At 41.5% G+C, this 20,554-nt stretch overlaps 1 protein-coding gene across 2 annotated transcripts in view; it reads right to left on the reverse strand.

Annotated features, from left to right (window-relative positions):
• Nucleotides 1–20,554, reverse strand: part of Fbxl13 (F-box and leucine rich repeat protein 13) — a 203,177-nt gene that overhangs the window by 51,454 nt on the left and 131,169 nt on the right. For both annotated transcript variants that reach the window (XM_063237737.1, XM_003469858.5), the window contains exons 16-17: nt 14,694–14,813; nt 13,806–13,932 (exon numbers count right to left, since the gene is read on the reverse strand). In XM_063237737.1, coding sequence (XP_063093807.1) covers nt 13,806–13,932; nt 14,694–14,813 — 247 coding nt within the window. The remainder of the gene's footprint in view (nt 1–13,805; nt 13,933–14,693; nt 14,814–20,554) is intronic.

The raw sequence follows: 20,554 nt of genomic DNA on the forward strand, positions 1-20,554 counted from the left end.
CCATTTGATTTTTTAAAAGGGGGCCAAAAACACATGCTTGAGGACAGATAGTCACTTTAACACATGGTGTTATGAAAATAGGCAGATGGAGGGAAATAGCCAGATCCTTCTCTTGCACCAACTTCCAAATCAGATAAAAACAGATCAAAGATCTAAATATCAGACTTAACACTTTGAAACTGCCGGAAGGAAACAGGGGAAACACTTGACTCCATAGGCAGAAGCAAAGACTTTCTAAAGAGGACTCAAATAGCACAGGAAATAGTATAAAAAGTCAACTACATATTAAGAAACTTCTGCACAAAAAAGAAACAATCAACAGGGTGAAGAGAAAACCTACAGAATGGGAGAAAATTCTTGCTAGTCATTCTTCCAACAGATAATTAATATCTAGAATATATAAAGAACTCAAAAAACATAACACCACGAAACCAAAGAGCCCAATCAATACACTGTCAAATGAACTGAGACACTTCTCAAAAGAAGTTCAAGTGGCCAACAAATACATGAAAAAAATACCCCTTAGCTGCTAGGGAAATGCAAGTCCAAACTGTAGTGAGATTCCATCGCACCCTAGTCAGATTACAGATTACACTAAAAAATGTGAATTGCATACTTGAAACTGGTGAGTTTTTCATCTTAATAAAGATGTTATTTTAAAAGTTGAATTGACTGACATAATAATCGCATACATGAAAACCAGAATATACTCTTACAGAGTCCTTTAGTGCAAGATGAATATGGAAAAGCCCAACTTCTCATACATTCTTGTTAGTTAGCTTCATATGTAGAAGACTGTGTTGTACTAAACACAACTTTGCACCCGAGCAGCAACAGATCTAAGCCAGTAAGAGGAGATGGAGCCTTCACTGAGACCTGTCTCTTGCTACCGACAGGAGAGCAGTGTCAGGACACAAGGCTTAACAAAGACAGAGGAACTGAGTTATAAGAGATTTGACCTTGTGTGTTATTCTAAGAAATCTGGGCTTCATCCAATACAACAAAGATAAACAGAACCACCTCTCTGTGGTACATGTGTGACCACAACACAACTCTAGGGTAGTTTCTTTCTTTCTTTTTTTAAGAAAGGATTTCACTCCATAGTCCAGGCTGGCCTTGAACTTTCTTTATAGCCCAGGCTGGCCTTGAAGTCACCGCGATCTTCTTGCCGCAGCCTCCCAGGTGCTGGGATTGCAGGCATGTGCCATCGTGCCTGTCTTAGAAAAGACACTTGATGAGAAAGGAGAATTTGAATGAAGCCTGTAAGGTTAGATATGATTTTGACTAGCAAGATAATAAGAACAGGGTTTCGGGCTGAGGAAAAGGCAGGCACAGGGACTTCATTTGGAAAGTGTGAGTTGTTTGGAAGTAGTTCAGAATGGGGTCGCTGGGATTAGTGAGAGGGAAGCCAGGACATGGCCAGGAGCAGATCCGTGCACACAAGACATTTGGGAGCAGAAAAATCCTTGAACACTACGCTTTTCCCCACAGTTTTACATCTGGAATTGTTTAGCTAATATAGATAGATATTAGCAGTGAACGAGTTGCCCCAAGTGGGAATGTGAGTGTGTGTGAGCGTGTGTGCACACATATGTGTACCTACTATATGGTGGAGTCAAACTACTCTTGGCTTAGAATATCACCAACTAAACATACTATAAAGCATCCTTTCCCCAACTCTTTATTTTGTAAATTTACAGAAAGATCCAAAGAATGGTACAATGGACACCCATGTGCCCTTTACCTAGATTCCTCAATTACACACATTTTTCCATGAACACCTACATTTTATTCATGCATGTATGACTATACTTCTATACGTATGTAAATATATCTGTTTTACATAGCTTACATAAGGTTTTTCTGAACCCTTTGAAAATAAAGTTTCAGCTATCATGAAACTTTACCCCTAACAGTGTGCATGCATCTCCTAAGGACCAGATATTCTTCTATGTAATTATTTAGTATGAGGTATACATGGTATAGTCTACAGTCTTATCACACTCAACAAAAATAATAGTAACACCATGGCACTTAATACAAAGTCAATGTTCAGTTTTACATTTGTATCAAGGACCCCGTCATAGTTTATCCATTGCATTTGGTGGTCACATCTTTTTAACTGTCTCTAAATTTTGTCTTTTAAGATGTTGACATTTTTGCAGAGCCAACCCAATTACAGTGTAGAATGTCCCACAGCGTGGATTTTTCTGATTGTTCCTTATTATGATTAGGTTCAAGGTAAATATTTTTGCAAAAATATTTTGCAAAAACAATGTCTCTACTCCCAGAGCGGGCACACAATCCCCCTGTCACACCATCAGCAATGTCAGGGTCACTTGGTCCAGATCTCTTCTTAGAAGGCTATCTCCCACTCCCCCCCTTTAAATTTTTTTAATAAATTACCCTTCCTGTGATTCTTTGACATTGTATGAAAGCTGTTTACCAACAACTTGTTAATTAATAATCTTAGTATTCACAGGTGATCCTTGACTAAATCGACCATCACAATGACTGGGAGTTGCAAAATCCTGATTTTTAAATTCTTTCCTTCATTTTACATTTTTTAAAGCTGATATTCATTTAAATCATCTTTCTATTATCTTTCCCTTTAATTCTGCTGAATATTTTGGAAAATGCTTTGAGTTCAATAAGATTGGTTTAAAGATAGCTTTAGCTGTCCTGATTAGCTTTATGCTATCCATTAATAATCTTTTTTTTTTTTTTTTTTTGATGTGGGGAATCAAATTCGTGACCTCACACTTGCCAGGCAGGCTTATACCACTGAGCTAAATCTCCAGCCCTAATCTTTTGTTTTTTAAGTTTTTGATGGTGGTGGTGATAGAGATAGAACCCAGGGCCTTAATGCATGTTAGGGGCATTTAAAAAATGGAGCTATTTTAATTGGTGTGATTACATTACTTGTTAGCAAAAGGTAACACATTGAAGAAAACAAAAATATCAATACCCTGTCTCATGAAAAGATTGAATCAAATGATTGTAATTTAGAAACAAACTCATGTTTTATACATGAAAATTAAGTGGATGAAACTTAACAGAGCTTAACATTCTAGAAGTACATCTATGCTTTTGCATATGCTTTTCTTCTAAGATTTTATACTCTTAGAGAATGTCTGGAAAAATGGTCTCGACATTATGGAATTTGAACATTAGAGCAAAATACAATGTTCTAATTTATCTGGCAGCCTCGTTGCCATAAATCATTCCTGTTTCAGAACACACTTTAATACATGCACATCAGAACAGTAAAGAAGCATAAATAAAGTTTATAATCTGTCTTGCATATGATTAAAGAATCACTATCTTTTAAAACATTATGTAAAATTGCATAGTTGGTCCAACCTTAATGTGCTTTTCTTCATCTTTCAATGGTCTTTTGGGCTTTAAGATAATCACATCCACACAAATTTTTCATTCACAGTTGTGAGAGAAGCCATTGCAAGGGTGGAGCAAATAAGGCTGGGGACTTTCTAAGAGACTGATTTGCCTCCTGGTGACCGAGAGTGGTGACCGAGCCTGATGAACAAAAGAAAGGGAAATGACTGTGCAGAGGAGGCGGAGGCCTGGGATGGCTTTGCTAGATGACAGTCCACTCGGTGAGACACCGCTGGCTCATCCTGCAGGAGGGAGCTCCGTGGTCTCAGTGCCCCCACCAGGCCCTGCAGCCTCCTAGAGGTTCTGCCACTTCAGCGTTGCCATGCTGGGGGCCAAGCTTCTGGCATATGAACCTTTGGAGGACAAACACATCCGAACCACAGCAAATTTACCAGGAAGCACTTGCCAAAACAACAACCACAAAGTGTTCAACCGGACAAAGTAGGCAGAAGAAAATCTCGAGGATTATAAACATTTTAGGGCAGACCCTGTCTTATTTATATTTTTAAATTGCAGCCTAGAAAACTGCCTGAAATGTAGGTGATAGTAGAAAGAGAAGGAAAAAAGAAAATAATGAGTTAATAAATACATGACAATTCTCAAGAGTAGAAAAACCGAGAAGATATAGTACACTTTGGAATATTCTGCAAACATATAAGTGATTCTTACAAATAATACACAGTAACATGCTTGGGTTTAAAAAACAGAATACAAAGTTAAATCTGCGTATATGTGCAAGCATAGTTCACATATGTACAATGAAAAATTGTTAATTTTTAGAGGTTGGGCAATAGCATAAATATATTTCCATCACTATATTTCTTATAGGGTTACTAAGATGTTAGTGAAAAAATATTTTGGAATATTTTGAGGAGAAAAATCTAACACATAAATCACCATTAAATATTTTTATAAATTAAAGGAATGCATAAAATAGTAACTTCACACTTCCTTTATAGAGCCCGACAGTTCTAGACAGTTTACCTTCTATTCTAAACAAAAACAGCATAAACACACCAATATTCAAGAAAGGTACTAAGTTAGGAATGTTAACATGTGTAAGTATTTTATGCACAGATGAAAGATTTCATTCTGCAAACACAGATGGGCACCTGTCTAACTTCATATTGCGTGGCCCATCAGGGAGATTTGAAACACACTGCCCGTGGCCCCCATGGTGGCTCTCTGACTTCTTTCCCAGCCTTCTTCTCTAGATGTCCATTTCCAGTTTTCTTTGTGGATTTGTCTCCAAAGCCTCACGGTACCCATTGGTGGTCTGCACTTGACCACCTCTTCCGACTCATCCACGGCTTCCACCGCGCCTGTATCTAGACTTCCTCAGTCACCTCTGCCTTCAGACCCCTTCAGACCCCTGCACAGCTCTCTCTCCTGAGCTCCACAGCTTATTCGCTGACTGACAACTGATGCTCAGTGAGCTACCAGAGCCTCAGAGCTACCGCTGTCGTCTAGAGAGGGCTAGCACTCAAGTGCAAAGCTGCAAGACCTCAGTGGGTTTTTCTACCCTCTGTGCTAGCTTCCAAAGGACTCTGGTGACAACTGAGCGGCTTGTGAGTGATCCTTGCTCTGTCCTCTGCCCTTTGCAGCACTGTGACCTCTTCATAGGGCTCAGATTTCTCGCCGGGGCTATGTGACTCAAGATATTTGATATGTGAACATAAGAAACCAGAAGATACACTGTGCAATAAGATAGAAGGGCGTGCCCAGGGCTGTAGGATGATGGGGGATCTCGATAGATCTATTGGGAGTACAGCTCATGTAATCTAGGGCTACTTTCTGCTGCTTCATTTACGTGTTTTAAAGATAAAATGAGATGTAAATTGTTGTGACTGAAGGAATAAAAGTGAGGTAGGACAATATTGAAATTACTTTTGTAAATTTTTTGTTTTTAATAATTTTTGAATTGGAATACACCTAATGCTTGGCTTTAGACTTCCTGAGAAAAAAACAAAGCAAAATAAATCAAAACCAAAGATTCCCAGAGTCTCATGGGGGTGCCCACCCTCCCTTGTAGCTGGACCACAGGGGCTGTCGGCTGGAGAGAGGTGCACTGGTGTTTGTGGGGACCACAAATTATGAACTGACTTGCCCTTGCCTTGAGGGCTGGTTTTGGAAGGCAGAAATCCCTCTCCTAGGTTCTTTTCATGGTTGAGGGCATGGTAGTGTCCAAATGCAAAGCCTGGGTTTTGCCTGTGTCTACACCAACCCTACCTCCCATGTCCAGCCATTCACCAAGCTTACAAACCCACCCCTATCATATGATTATCAAGCTCTCAGTGTTTCTGGCCATCACTGCACTCGCTTACCTCTTCTTAACAGACCCTCCACCCTGACATCAGAGCTATGACCTGTGCACAAATCCATGCACGCCCTTCCACCCTTTCCAAGCCTGCCACATAGTCTGAACTGCTTTGCAGACCACCCAAGGCCATTGCTGTCCTGCCTCCATCTCCACCACTAGCCTTGTCTCCAGCCTCCTGCCCTCTGCTCCCAATCTCCCAGGATGACCCTCGTCATGCCTCTGCACCCCCCCACGGCCTCCTCTCAGGACCACCTCCTCAGCTTCACCTGGGACACAGCTACTGCAGCTGTCAGTGGCTCTTCCAAAGCTGACAAACAACCCTGGCTAGGATGCCATGGGGACAGATGCAGATGGGCTCGCTCTCCAGCTCAGCACGCTGCTGTCACCCTCCCACCACCACAACAAACAGCCCTCCTACATCCTCATTCAAAGAAACACTAAGGTCCTCACGGGGTTCACACGTGCCAAGCACTACGTTAAGCACTGCATGTGCATTGTCCTGTTTTCTTTAATTCTTATAACAATATTTGGAGTAGGTGGTAGTCTCCCAGTTTTAAAGAGAAGGAAATGCGCAGAGAGTTGAGTTGCTTGCCCAAGGCTCCCAGTGTGGTGGGCTTAGCCAGAGTCTGAACCCACACGCAACTCATGCTGTTTGAAGCTTTCGACTATATAGTAGTGTTATTTTTCCTTTTGGTACTGAGGATCGAACTCACAACCTAGAGCTTCCCAGGCAGGTGCTGGACCGCTGAGCTATATCCCTGGCCCCAGAGTTTGTTACTTTTCTTGTGTTGTCACTAGACTGTACCCTGATCCAGGACCATGTCTCACAACGGAGCAGTGTCTGATACACAGTCCACACTGAATGCTTGTTGAATGAATAAGTAGTCTCTTTACAATTTATTTTTTTTAAATGAACCCAGGTTTCTTTTTTCTTGCTGGCGCACCCTCAGAATTCTTGGATGGGATGCATTTCCCTCTGGGAGTGTTTGAATCCATGTTTATATTTTATATGCTCCTTTCTGAAAGACGATCTCTGATGCTCCCTGCCCATTCTTATAGGAATAAGAAACAAAAGCTTGTTCTTAGAAATATGTATTATCTTAGCTTTTTCCTAAATCACTGATAACACTATCTTCTACAATATGCTTGAAAATTTCTCAAGGGATCTTTTTAGTTAGCAATTATAGTTTTACAAAAACAATGAGCCTTTGTGCTCAGTTGTGTTTGTTCCTTTCTGCTTACTTGATGGTGAGTGTGAATTTTCTAATAACATGCCTTTTTAAAACACAAGGATCTTGTACAACATGAAGGTCTGACCTAATTTACTGACCTACAGGTCTGATGAGAAGTAGCTTTGCTCAACACACAGAATTAGGTCCCCTGCCTGTGCGGATCTTGGAGGGAAAGGAGGTCGGAGTCTGTGCTGCCTGGGAACAGAGCTGACCCGGAGACCACCCGCCCCCTCTTGATGGAGCTTGAGAGGAGGCTTACACTGCTCAAGGTGATTCTGAAGGGAAAGCAGGCTCCTGGGGACAATTTCTGTTTGCACGGTATTTTGTAGGAACTTTCCGGAAGCGGGGGGGGGGGGTCAATGGGCTATCGCCCCTGTGAGGAGAAACCACGCTCACTGTGGTTGGAGGACCAGGAGATGAAGGAAAGGGTTAAGGAGAAAACCTGCTCCATATGGGAACCACAGTTGGGCCAAGTTTTTTGTTCTGTGCTTTTTGAAAATTCAAGGCAAGTTCCTTTGCCTCTGAGTTACCCTGTGCCTTTTAACTCTGTCTTCAATTTCTTGAATCCTGAGGGACTCCACGTGCTTCCTGCTTTAGAGGTTGCTTTGCAGGAGCTCAGGCTGTGCTTGTGCCTGTCTGTGTGTGTGTGTGTGTGTGTGTGTGTGTGTGTATGCACCCTATACAGCAAGATCGTCTCTCCAAGTGTCTCATCACACTAAGAGCCGCAGCTGCAAGGACTCCCACTCTAACTCAGTGCAGCTGAGAAAATGCAGAGTCCTATGGAGCTGTGTGTGTTTGGCTAAGAGGAAGGCAATCCTGGGCTTTACATCAAGCATCCTAAAGACAGGATGGCCCAGCTTCTGCCCTCAGAAAGTTACGGTGCCGCAGGTGCAGAACAAGTATTAAAATATAATGAACTCAGTGCTTTGGTGGAGGCCCAGGGAAAGTGCAGGGGAAGCACAGAAACTCCAGGAAAGCTTCCCACAGGTGAAGCTCAAGGGTTAACTGGCAAGAGAGAGGATGTTCTGGATGCAGGGGAGGGGAGGCTGGAAGGGCACCGTGTGTCAGCGAGCCACAGGAGGCTCAGCTCTGGGAGTGCGCTGGGAGGGAGGCGTGGAATGAGCTGAACAGGGGCGGGGTGTGAGATGGTGTCACATGGGTAGGATGGCGTCTGTTTAATTAACAGGGAATGTTTTCCAAGCTTTTGTCTTCCTCTGATTAAGTCTCCCTGATTTATTAGACACTGCTGGTTACTCTCACTCCACTCCACCCTGCACTCATTGCTGCTCTCATCACCCTGTGGAGCTTCTTGCTTTAGTTCCTTTCGTGGACTCACCTTCTTCCCATCCCTTATGCCCTTTTGCTGTTTTTCCAACTGTACCCTGCTTGTTTTACTTTTCCTCATTGCAGGGTCAAAATACCTGACACCCAAAGTTACAGGAGGGAAGATTTATTTGGTTCACAGTTTGTGGAGGTTTCAGTCCATAGTCAGCTGGCCCCAAGGCAGGGTGGCCTGGTAGAAGGGCCTTGAAGAGGAGAAGCAAGCAGTTCACAGCAACGCAGGAAACAGGACACAACAGAAAAGCAAGTGACAAGCCACAAGCAAGGAACAAACAGAGCGCCTCTTCCTGAACCTTGTATTTTATCCAGGTTACAAACCCTTGAGACAGGTAGTACCCCTACCCAGGGTGGGGCGGCCTTAATCCTACCCAGAACGATACCAAACCAATGAGTGGATTAATAATCACACACCCTTGATCCCAGTGTCACACACTTCAGATCCAGCCACTTCCAAAAAGCCCCACCCATGACTGCATGAGGCTTTGGGGGACATCCAGACCCATGCTGTGACACTGTCCCTTGCATTCCTGGTCTCCTGGAGGATCCCAGCCAACGTCCCACCTCCATTAAATGGCAGTCCCTATTTCCAGGTCCAGCCACTGTCTCTTTCCCAGGCTTTGGCCCCAATATGACACAGATTCTAACTTGGTCTGCTAAAACTGAAATAGTATTTTTCTCAAAACCTGTTACTTTTCTTACATTACATAGGTTTTTTGAAATACGAATTCCAGCCACTGAAAGTCAGATTTTAAAAATCATTATCATCTTCCTGTCCTATTCTCAGATCCTAGTTTTCCACAACTAAGTGACCACCAACTCCTTCAAGTTCTACCTATTATGTATTCTTGAATAAGTCCCTTCCAGACTAATCCTGGCCTGACTCGATTCACCTTGTCTTTAACTACTAAAATACCTCTCACTGGTCTTCCTATCTATAATCTTTCTCCCTCAATCTGTCATCCAGAGCACAGGTCATCTAAACTATCTACAACAGGAGGCTTACTACAACTCTACCACTAAACCGTGTTTCTTCACATATTAGTTTAAGTGCACACTGCTTGGTACACCATGAAATTCCCTCTGGACATCTCTCTCCATCTTGTGTGGTAACAGAATTAAGCTGCACAGAGTTCCTTAAACAAGCATGGATCTTCATGCTTCTGCATCGAAAATCTCTCAGTGAAGAGTTTATTTTCTGCTTCTCTCTGTTACTACATCTGCTACACTATATTTAAATTACCCCCACCTAATCTTTCAAACTGGGCTGTGGAGAACGGGTCACATTTGGTAACCAAAGAGCCCAGCATTTGTTCCTTCAGGCAATGGATATTTATCAAATGCCTGCTACCCTACGATTTTGTGAGAAACCAAGTCTCAGGGCTCATGGGTCTTGCATTCTAACAGGGGAACTCCAGAAGACAGCCTAAACAGCAGGTAATCATGATCTAAAGTTTATAGTAAAAATTTTTACAATCTGGGTAAATGAAAGTGTGTCCTTGAACCACTGTCTGAGCACAGCATCTGGAACATTGGCGTGGCTCATTTTATGCTTCAACAACAAACATAGCGGTGACTAAGGCAATGTAAGCAAGAGAGTGGAGAGTGAGCTGCCCTGACTGTGGTCTTGAGTAAATCATGATTCTCTTTACTAGCAAAAAACATTTTCCCATACACACCGAAAACATTTCCCATATAACCCACATTTATATAATCCTTGGGACAGAAAGGCAGAATAACATCCCATTTCATTTTGTATTTTAAAAAGCTGTGGAAGATCAAGGCTTTACAAAGATATAACTGATCTCTGTCTACCTTGCAAACAACATCTCTCACCATCTCCTGGTGCTTCACCCATCCCCAAGTGTGTGGATTTCTTGATGCCAACACACTGTGCAACGTCTGTGTCTTTGTGCTGCGGATTCCTTGGCGTGCAGCGTACCACCTCCCTCCTTCTCTTGGAGCATGTGGTCTTCTTCAGCCCTCTGAGAGGGGCAGGTTGTGCTTCTTATTTCCCAGCCCCATCACACTTTGCAAACACTCACCCACCAGATCGTAGGTGCCAGGAGGAGGGACCATGTTGCAGCCTCAGCTCTAAGCATAATTAGGGTCAGAGACAAGTATCTGTTACTACATCAGTAGGGCACTTCGAACTAAAAACTCACAGAGAAATGAACACAATTATTAGAAAACATAAGAAACTTCCTCACAAAAGGCACAACTGGCTACTTTTGATCCCTGGTGCATATGTGCAGAACATTCCAGCATTTACATCTGAATTTAAGCCTGCAGTCAAATTTGCACTACATCAGAACTTTGGTTCAAGCTGATGTTTAGCTGCCCAGCTTGCCATCTGGCCAGACTCATCTTAATCTGACTGTTTGAGGTTAGCTTTAACAGCTGTTGCAGCAATGTTATGCCAATCATTTGCCTTTTAGAGAAGAATTTAACTGACTCAGAGGAAAGCAACAACTTTCAGAAGAATTATTTTCCAATCACTTAGCAGAAAACAATGGCTGTCTATTTGCAGCTCTCTGAAATGATGTATATTCTTCAGAATAAACTAAAAACAAGGAGTGGAACATGGGAACTATATTTCTCAGTTTTTAATTTGTCCTCAATACAGTCTTTGGAAATACATTTCTCTAAATGTTAAAAACCTCAAGATGTAGCATTTAGCTTTCAGCAAGTATTCACCAAGCATTGCAGCTTGTGACAAGTTCTGAGTTGGAATTAAATCCTGGTGTTTTATTACGTGCTTTGATGCTGTACTTCTTGTTACCCTGTGACCCTTCAGACAGCAGCTGGACACTGTACTCACACATGTTAGGGGAAGATTCTTACAGAAGAGCACAGCAGAAAAAAATATCCTGGGCTTTTAAACTTCAAAAGGTTAAGCCCTAAAAGATATGGGGCATAACATTTTTTTGAAACCAAATAAGCATTTTTTTCTACTCCTAGATTAGACACAGAATCTATGCCAAGAGAAAAATGAAAGGAGAAGACAAAAAAAGGAGGAAAGGAAGAGAGGCCAAAGACAAGAAGAAGAGGATAAGGGGGTGGAGAGGAGAGGAGAGGAGAGGAGAGGAGAGGAGAGGAGAGGAGAGGAGAGGAGAGGAGAGGAGAGGAGAGGAGAGGAGAAGAGGGGCGATCCCAGAGGAGAGCTGAAGAATGAGCTGCTGTGGGACCCCACAGATGGACTTTCCCAGGTCTGATCTGAGGAAGGAAGTGGGACCTGTATGTACGTTTGGGGATGTAGGATTAAATGAGAAACCTTTCCATCAACTCCTGCAAGTGCTGATAAAAAGAACAAGACACCAGAGATCCCCTGTGTGCATCTTTTTATCAGTTCAGATCCAACAAGGAAAACAGAAACAACTGAATATTGAAAACTGAGGGATTTAATTTTAACAGGGAAGTGGCTACATCTGCAGTAGAGAAAGGGCTAATGGCACAATCAAGAGATTAACAGCTGCAGGAAGCCCCGACTGTCCCAGGCTAGAAAGACCATGGCAAGGCATGATATTATTGAAGCCTAGGGCTCAAGGTCACCAAGAGAAGCTGAAACCGCAGCAGGCCTCTTCAGAGGGATAGACAAGAGATACATGGCAAAGGATGATGCAAAGAAAGAGGGGAAACTCCTGTGAACCCACAAATGCCTCACAAGCACCAGCCCGAACTTGGAACCTAGCTGACATGGACCAGCCACTCTGCAGCACAGCAGGGCAGACTGAGGCTTGGGTCCACTGTGCAGGCACAGAATGTCTGTGGGATTGTCTGGGACAGTTGACCTGAGACAGATCCTCAAGGTCTCCACGCTACAGCATGGCCCCAAGCGGAGCAGACGGGACGAAGGAAGCCTGAAGATACGAAGCAAACTTGGCTCCAAATAAGGAAGCCACGCAAGGGATCTGCCAAGAAACAAGGTAACCTCCAGATGGCTTTTGGACACCTCGGTGAATTCATCTGTTTGCGCCACAGCCTGAGGAAGGTGAGACGCTGAGCCCACCACACGGGGCTGACCACGTGCAGCTCTCCCCCCTCCACTCCCTGTGGCACTTGGAGGAAGCTAAGGAGGGGCGAGGCGGGCACCTGGCAGAGCAGGGGCAGAATGGACCTGTGCTCGTAGATACGCGAAAGAAAGCGCCCGGCCAACGGACAGACAGGTCCCTCTGGCTGCTGGGGGAGGGTGGGCACCAAATACAGAGGTCTGGGATGTGGGGAGAAGCAGGCCATGTTAAAGGATGCGCGGGGGCTGGCGCTGTGCACAGAGAAATCCACACTGGCCGGGCGGGTAGGGCTGGGACAGGAGGCCACGGGGCAGATTTGCTTTCAGGCTTCGGGAATGAATGGATTTAGCAAGCAGATGGGGGAGTGCCACACGACACTAGGGTGTGGCAAACCGGCTGCAGAAGGTTGAGTGGGTGGTGATCTCCTACTGGGGAAATCGCAGGACACATGCGCAGAAGAGTTCTCAAAGCCTCGTGTGGACTTCTCGCGAGAACTCACGCAGTTTGGGCTAGGAGGACCCGACCTGACCTGACCTGACCCGGAGAGTGGGTGGTACCTGCGGCAGCTCTGTGTTCCTGTGTTCTTTCACAGTAGTCCACCCTAGTACGACGTGCTTTTCCTACTTGTTCTTAGTTTGCATTTGCAGAGCCTGTTTCTTTTCCTACCCTTTATAAATGTAAAACCTTGCTACTTTTTGTGCTTATCGTAACCAATTCTTTGCTTAGGACAGAACCTAGAAACCACTTGTAGAAAGAAACACCAGCACCTCAAAACCCAGTAGAAGGAGTTCTTTCCTATTCTTGCGGTCATCCCAATACAGTGACTTTCAAGAAAAGCCTGCACACTCCTCATTCATCAACAGTGCTTTAAGGTCTTTCAGAAACAAAGCCAGGGGTTGGGGTGGAGGGATATAGCTCAGCTTGCATAAGCAACTCCCTAGCAAGCTCAAGGTCCTGAGTTCGATTTCTGCTACCAAAGAAGAAAGAAACATGGCTGATTTATAACTTCCCCTCCTTGGATTAGTAAATGAGGCAGTGCCAGTGGCAGGATGGGTGTGTCCAGGTTTTAGCACTCAAGAGCAGTACCAACAACTCATAAGAAATGAGTTCCTTCAAATGCATCCTTTTGGAGACTCTCTGAGCCCATTTCTAGAATTTAGTCTTCAGCTAAAGACTTAGATGTCATAGTACTCATTTACAGAATAAACAATCCATAGGAAAATATATTTAAACTATCTAAAATGCCAAACTTCTATGGTGAAACAAATTTCAGATTACCACATAATACTTCGTTCCTGAAATTACTGAAGTTTTCTGTTCTTTAAGCAGAGAAACAAGACTTGATTTACAAATAGCCTCAAATATCACTATTTAGAAACTATTTTAATTTGCCATTTATAATCTAATAATTTAAGGAGCAAAACTAACTTCTCTTTAACGTTTAAAATCAGAAAATGATTATGAGAAACAATAATAAACCCTTGAACTGTTTTTTTTTTTCTTTTTTACCTCGTTAGAAATGTCTGTTCCAGAGACATCTAGTGATACCAAAGAAAAGAGGTTTACAATAAATTCAATTCCTTGGTCAGTCACATGTTCACAGTTTCGTAAACTCAAGTAGTTTAAATTCAGGCAGCTGAAAGAAAGCAATATGAAGAATTAATTTCAGCTTTCAACCATATCATTATTATGAACTTCTTTGTATAAAAACTACCTAGGAGAAAATGAATGATATTAAAGCAAGGATATTTTTCTTTTTTTCAGCATAAGTGTAAGCCAAAATGTAGAAAATAATTTGATTTTTTGAAGTTGGATAGAAGATAGATTATTAAATAAGGCTCTCTTTCTTTGTTTTAATTTCACGCTGCAGCTTTTAACATGCTACATGCCCACACATTACAGGCATACATGAGGCTATCCTGTGTGTGCCACAGGATATCCTGTGAGGTGGAGTTCCCCACGTGTGCCTTACACATTTGCTGCAGGGATGGAGTTTGACCCTTAATGAACTCAAGGCCTCTGACAAGTAAAATGGTTCACTAAACCAACCAGCCTGAACACCTCTTAGGAAATGCTAGCGTTAAGGTTACCAGAAACAATATACTTGACAAGTTAAAGAAGTCATCCATTTCCAGATACTCGTTGCTTCATGAGTGACCCCATCTTAACTTTTAGGTGACTGTAATAAGACAATGACTCAGACATAGTCAAAAGAGTGGTTCAGTTGATGACTTCAGTGTCTTTGGTTTGATTTCATTGAGGATTGGACAAGCTTCTGGGTATCCCCAGTGTTCTCCAGATAGGTTGGAGTCTTTGTTTTGAGGTCCAACTCTAATCTCTCCTACTGGCAAATATACAAGTACTAATGCTGCCTGGTAGCAAATTGCTTTGGCATACCGCTCTGAGAGTCTCAAAACAGAGATGTCGCTCAGGTGCACACAGTTACTTAAATTGAGCTCTCTTATCCTGATACTCGAAGGACCATCAAGAAAGTGCTTCAGTCCTGTATCACCAATCCTGGAGAAAAGAGAAAAGCTTCACATGTAATGTCATATATAGATATATAGGATGCCATTAAAACGATAGTCTCTATACCCAATATATTTGCAAAACAGCAAATGGTATCTACATTCAGGAATTATGTGGACATTTAAAACCAAATCTGATCATGTAACTAGTGTAATGGAAAATATATAGGGTCTGGGGATTTAGCTCAGTGGCATAAGCGCCTGCCTTGCAAGCAGGCAGTCGTGAGTTCGATCCCTGGTACCGATAAAAACGAAAAAGACCAAACAGAAAAAAGAAAGAAAGAAAATATATAAATGATACCAATGGAAGAAGTATTAATAAAAATGTTATCTGTGTTTATTTGATTAAATAAGCATAATTCTCAGTAACACAAATGGCCTCTTCTTCTAGATTAAAATACTATTAAGTTAAGCATACTATTTCCTGCAGCGGAAAATGACCAAAATTTAGGACACAGAAACCAAGGCTGACAGCCAGACAGCTGCTAGGATCTTGGAGAAATTTCTGCTAAATACAAGGTCACTTTGGCCAGATTGAGGCCAAAAGGTGACCTACAGATCCTTTTCTGAACTAGGAAAATCTGGTGCTGGGAAAGATTTGGCTCAGCCTTCCTGCAAAGTCCTAACGAGAGTCAGCGTGAGGCACTGTGTTCATCCTGCTTTATAACCAGCTGGACATCCGCTCCCCCTGTGCCCTTCTTTCTTCCACTGGGATGTTTATTTCTAATTACATTTGGAGTGGGCTCAGCAATGTACAATGGTATAGTTCCTTAAGGGTCTAAGTAGTTGTGGCAGAGTCCTTTGAAGTGTCCTGTCAACTATACTTCTGGAAACAAAATTTCTGTTGAATTTAAAGTTAATTTGTATATCGTGAGTAAAATACAAGGTGGAAGTTCCATTTTATTTCACATATTTGTATAGACAGGATGAATGATACAGATACAAACACATGCACACACCTGTGGATATCTGTAATCTATCACTCCGTAACACACTGACATGAACTTTGTGTCTTGAGTGGCAAACATTTTTTTCTGCATCTCTCAGTTTCTGGACTAGGGAATTGGATGTGGAGCAGCTGGGTGGTCTTAGGGTCAGCGTGTTTCTGGAGCTTGCAATTAAGACAGGCTTGCTTTTTTCTGGGTTCTTATTGTATTGTTTTCCATCCTTTGACGTTCAGTCTATAAATTTCTTCTTGAATTAAATATTTCCAAGTTCTTACAAACTGTGCTGCTATAAACATGGGTGTACACACAGCACTGTGGTGTGATGCTTTTAATTCTTTCAGAAAGATAACGAGAAGGGGAGTAGCTGGGTTGAATGAGAACTCTGATTCTAATTTATTGAGGAGTCTCCACACTGATTTCCACAGCAGCTGCTCCAATCTGTACTCCCAACAGTGGAGAAGGGTTCCTTTTCCCCCACATACCCTCCAGCATTTGTTATTGGTTGATTTCTTGATGATGACCATTCTTTCTGAAATGACATGGAATCTCAGTGTTGTTTTAATTTGCATCTCTTAAATGACCAGTGATACTGAAATTTATTTTGTATAGTTACTTGCCATTTCTACTCATCTGAGAAGTATTTATTAACATTTTGGATGCCCATTTTTGGGTTGGGTCTTTAAATTTGGGGAGGGTGATTTTTTTTTTTTTGAGTTTTTGTGTACTCTAGATATTAGTTCTTTGTTCAAGGAACAGCTGGCAAAATTTTTTTCCACATTGCTGGTTGGCTCTTCATTCTGTTGGTGGTTTCTTTTTCTGTGCAAAGAGCTTTTTAATATGAGATCCCAGTTGTTAATTTTTTGTGCTATTTCCTGTGTGATCAGAGCTTTGTTCATAAAATCTTTGCCTACATCAGTGTCTTCAAAAGTTCTACCTATTCTGTCTTCTAGCAGAGTCAGTGTTTCTGTTTTTTAATATTTAGATGTTTATCCACTTTGATTTTAGTTTAGTGCATGGTGAAAGATATGGATCTAGTTTTAATCTTTGGCATGATAAAAGCCAGTTTTTCCAGTACCATTTATTAAACAGGCTATCTTTTTTCCAGTGAATGTATTTGACTCCTTTGTCAAAGATAAGGTGATTGAATATATTTGGAGTTGTTTTCCATCTTCTAATCTATTTCACTGATCCTCCCTCAGGTCTGTTTTTTTTTTTTTTTTTTTTTTTTGATACTGGGGATCTAACTCACGACCTCACGCTTGCCAGGTAGACGTTTATACTGCTGAACTAAATCCCTGGCCCCAGGTCTGTTTTATTTGCCATGGTACTTACTTTCCATGTACTTCCTTTTTTTTTTTTTTTTTTAAATCACATTAGCTTTGTAGTATAGTTTCAAGTCAGGAACTGTAATGCCCAAAAATGCCTTTGCTATTATAGGTCTCTTCTGATTCCAAATAAATTTTAGGATTGTTTTCTCTAACTCTGTGAGAGATGCTATTGGCATTTTGATCAGAATTGCATTAAATCTGTGTCTTAGTTACTTTTCTTGTTGCTGAAACAAAATACTCAATGCCCAAAGATAAGGGAGAAAAAACCTATTTATCTCACAGTTTGCAGAGGTTTCAGTGTCCCTTATTGGCTGCCTCTAAGACATAGTGGCTCATGGCAAAGGGGCAACAGATCATTGTTCACAAAACACAACAAAAGCAAGCAAGAGAGGATGGGACAAGCCTCTTCCTGTCCCTTACATTGTATTCAGGCTACCTGCCCTAGAGCGGGTCTAGCACTCAGACACCTTAATCCTAGTTAGAACTGTGCCAAACCAATCAGTGGACTGATTTATTAACCACACATACTTAATCCCAGCACCACGCCCTCTAGTTTCATCCACCTCTGAAAAGTACTCCCTATGACTGCATGAGGCTTTCAAGGGATATCTGGACACAAACCATAACAATCTGCGTAACAATTTTGGAAGGATGGACATTTTCACTATGTTGGTTATTCTTACCCAAGAACAAAGGGAATATGTTTCCATTTTTGATAGCTTCCTCAATTTCCTTTTTTTTTTTTTAGAGAACTGTAGTTTTTAATGTATCTGTAGTTTTCAGGTTAAAATGATTCATTAGATTGATTCCTAGGTATTTCTTTTTTTTGGATGCTATTGTGAAATATTTTTTCCCCTGGTTTCTTTCTCAATGAGTATGTTAGTTTTGTATAGGGGTGCTATTGATTTTTTAGTGTTAGCTTTGTACTCAACTATACTACTGAATTTGATTATTAAATCTAGGAGTCTTTTGGTAGAGTTTTTGGGGTCGTCTATGTAGAGTATCACATCATCTGCAAACAATAATTTAACTTTTTCCTTCTCTATCCTTACTCATTTCTTTCTCTCTTCTAATTGCTCTGGACAATGTTTCCAGAACTATATTAAATAAAAATCATGACAGTGGACATCCTTGTCTTGTTCCTGATTTTAGAATGAAAGCTTTCCCTTTTTATCCATTTTGTATGATGTTGCTACTAGTTTGTCATAGGTGATTTTTATCAGATTGAGGTAAAGACCATCTCTTCCAATTTTCTGTAGGTTATTTTTATCATGAATGGGTGTTGGACTTTGTCAAATGCTTTTTCTGCATCTATTGAGATGATCATATGGTTTTTGTCCTTGGGTCTGTTAATATGGTATATTACATTTATTGATTTGTGTATGTTGAACCATCTCTGCATCCCAGATGAATCCTACTTGGTCATGGTGTGTACTTCCCTTTGAAGATTTGCTGCATTCTGTTTTCCAGTATTTTATTGAGTATTTTTGCATCTATGTTCACTAGGGAGGTTGGCCGATAGTTCTCCTTTTTGGTTGGACCCTTTTCTTTGGTTTGGTATGAGGGTAATGCTTGCTTCCAGGAATGAATTTGGGAGTATTACTTCCTTTTCAATTTCATTAAAGAATTTGAGAAGTAGCAGCACTAGGTCTTCTCTAAATTTCTTGTAGAATTCAGATTTCTTGTGAATCCACCAGGGCCTGGACTTATCTTTGTGGGTAGGTTTTAATTACATCTTCAATTTCATTGATTGATATTGGTTTATGCAGGATGTTTATATCTTCTTGATTCAGCTTCGGTAATTCATATGTATCTAGGAAGCTGTCCATTTCTTCTGCATTTTCATTTTATTAGAATAGAGGTTCTCTTATTAGAGTACAGATATTAATCATCTGGATTTCTGCAGGATCTATTGTGGTTTCACCTTTTCCATTCCTAATTGCATGAATTTGAGTCTTTTCTTTCCTTTTTTTTTTTATAATGTTAGCTAAGGGTTTGCCAATGTTTAATCTTCCAAAGAACCAACTCGTCGATTCAATCTTTGTAATGTTTTCTTAGTCTCCATTGCATTTATTTCTGCTCTCATCTTTATAAGCTTTGGGCTTGATTTGCTCTTCTTTTTCTAGAAGCTTGAGGTTCAACATTAGGTTGTTTATCTGAGCTTGCAATTTTTCTTATATAGTAATTCACTGCTATAAATTTCCCTTATAGGACTGCTTTTATTGTGTCCATAAGTTCAGTGTATTGTATTGGAATTGTCATTTAGTTGTAGAAACTGTAATTTTTTCTTTAATTTTATCTGTGACCCATTGGTTGTTCAGAAGGGTGCTATTTCCATGTGTTTATGAAGTTCTTGTGGTTTCTTTTTCCATTAATTTCCAGTTTCACTGCACTATGATCTGGCAATGTGCATGGGATAATTTCAGTTTCTTTGCATTTACTTCAGTATGTTCTAAGCTGTATATTTTGGAGAATGTCCAAAATGTGCATCTGAGAAGAATGTGCATTCTGATGATCATCTATTTGTGATAGTGGGGTACTGAAGTCCCCCATTACAATTGTATTAGTGCTTACTTGACTTTTCATGTCCAGTAACATTTATTTTACATATTGAGGCACACTTGGATAAGTCAGAAAGGCTCACGTCCACGGTCATGAACATGATTATTGACCAGGGGCTTCAGTTCTTCACTGGCCATAGGCTGCAGGCTTCATTTCTTAGTTCAGGTTTTTCCCATTCCGAATCCTTGTGTCTCCCCTAACTGCCTCTCCACGCACTGCTACTGTAATCGCAGAGATGTGGGCTAACAGTTTGTAGCTTAATTTATAACTCTGACTTGTCATGTTTTCCCAAATATTAGCCACCTTCATTGTGGATGAAATACTATTTTGTTTTCATCTGGCCCTATAAAAGTATAAGAAATCTACTTAGACAAGAGGCTGAGATATCCAGTGAGGAAGTGGTTTTAGCAGGAATCTGATCCTTGCCTACTTGAGAATGCTAAGATAGTAGCCCAACACGACTGACCCGATGAAAAGTTTCAGTAAGAATTTTCCATCTGCTCATTTGTCAAAAACCCACACAGAGAAGACAGCTGCACCCAAGTAGAAACCCCACAGTTACACAGGTTCCCAAAAATGAGTCAGAAAGTCCATTTGAGAAAAACTTGTTAACTGAACTATCTGGGAACCCTCACTAAGAAAAGTAGCCCATGAGCCCCCTTAACAATGAGGGTCTGCAGGAGACCCCTTAACAGGAGTCTGCAGGTCCTCATCCTGAGCTTTTCCTGGGCCTCCCCGCTCCCAGCCCCTCTTTCACACTACCACAGGCAAAGGCTGGGACGTGTCAAGAGGGTTGGGTTCCCCTCCTTGTACCACAGAACCCTGCACTTACCTCTACCGACTTTCCTATTTAACCCAGTAGCCATGAGCTCCTTCACGGACCAGCGCCTCCC

The sequence above is a fragment of the Cavia porcellus genome, unplaced genomic scaffold (assembly GCF_034190915.1).
Source record: "Cavia porcellus strain 051 isolate PalLab524CR breed Dunkin Hartley unplaced genomic scaffold, mCavPor4.1 scaffold_2, whole genome shotgun sequence".
Lineage (NCBI taxonomy): Eukaryota > Metazoa > Chordata > Mammalia > Rodentia > Caviidae > Cavia > Cavia porcellus.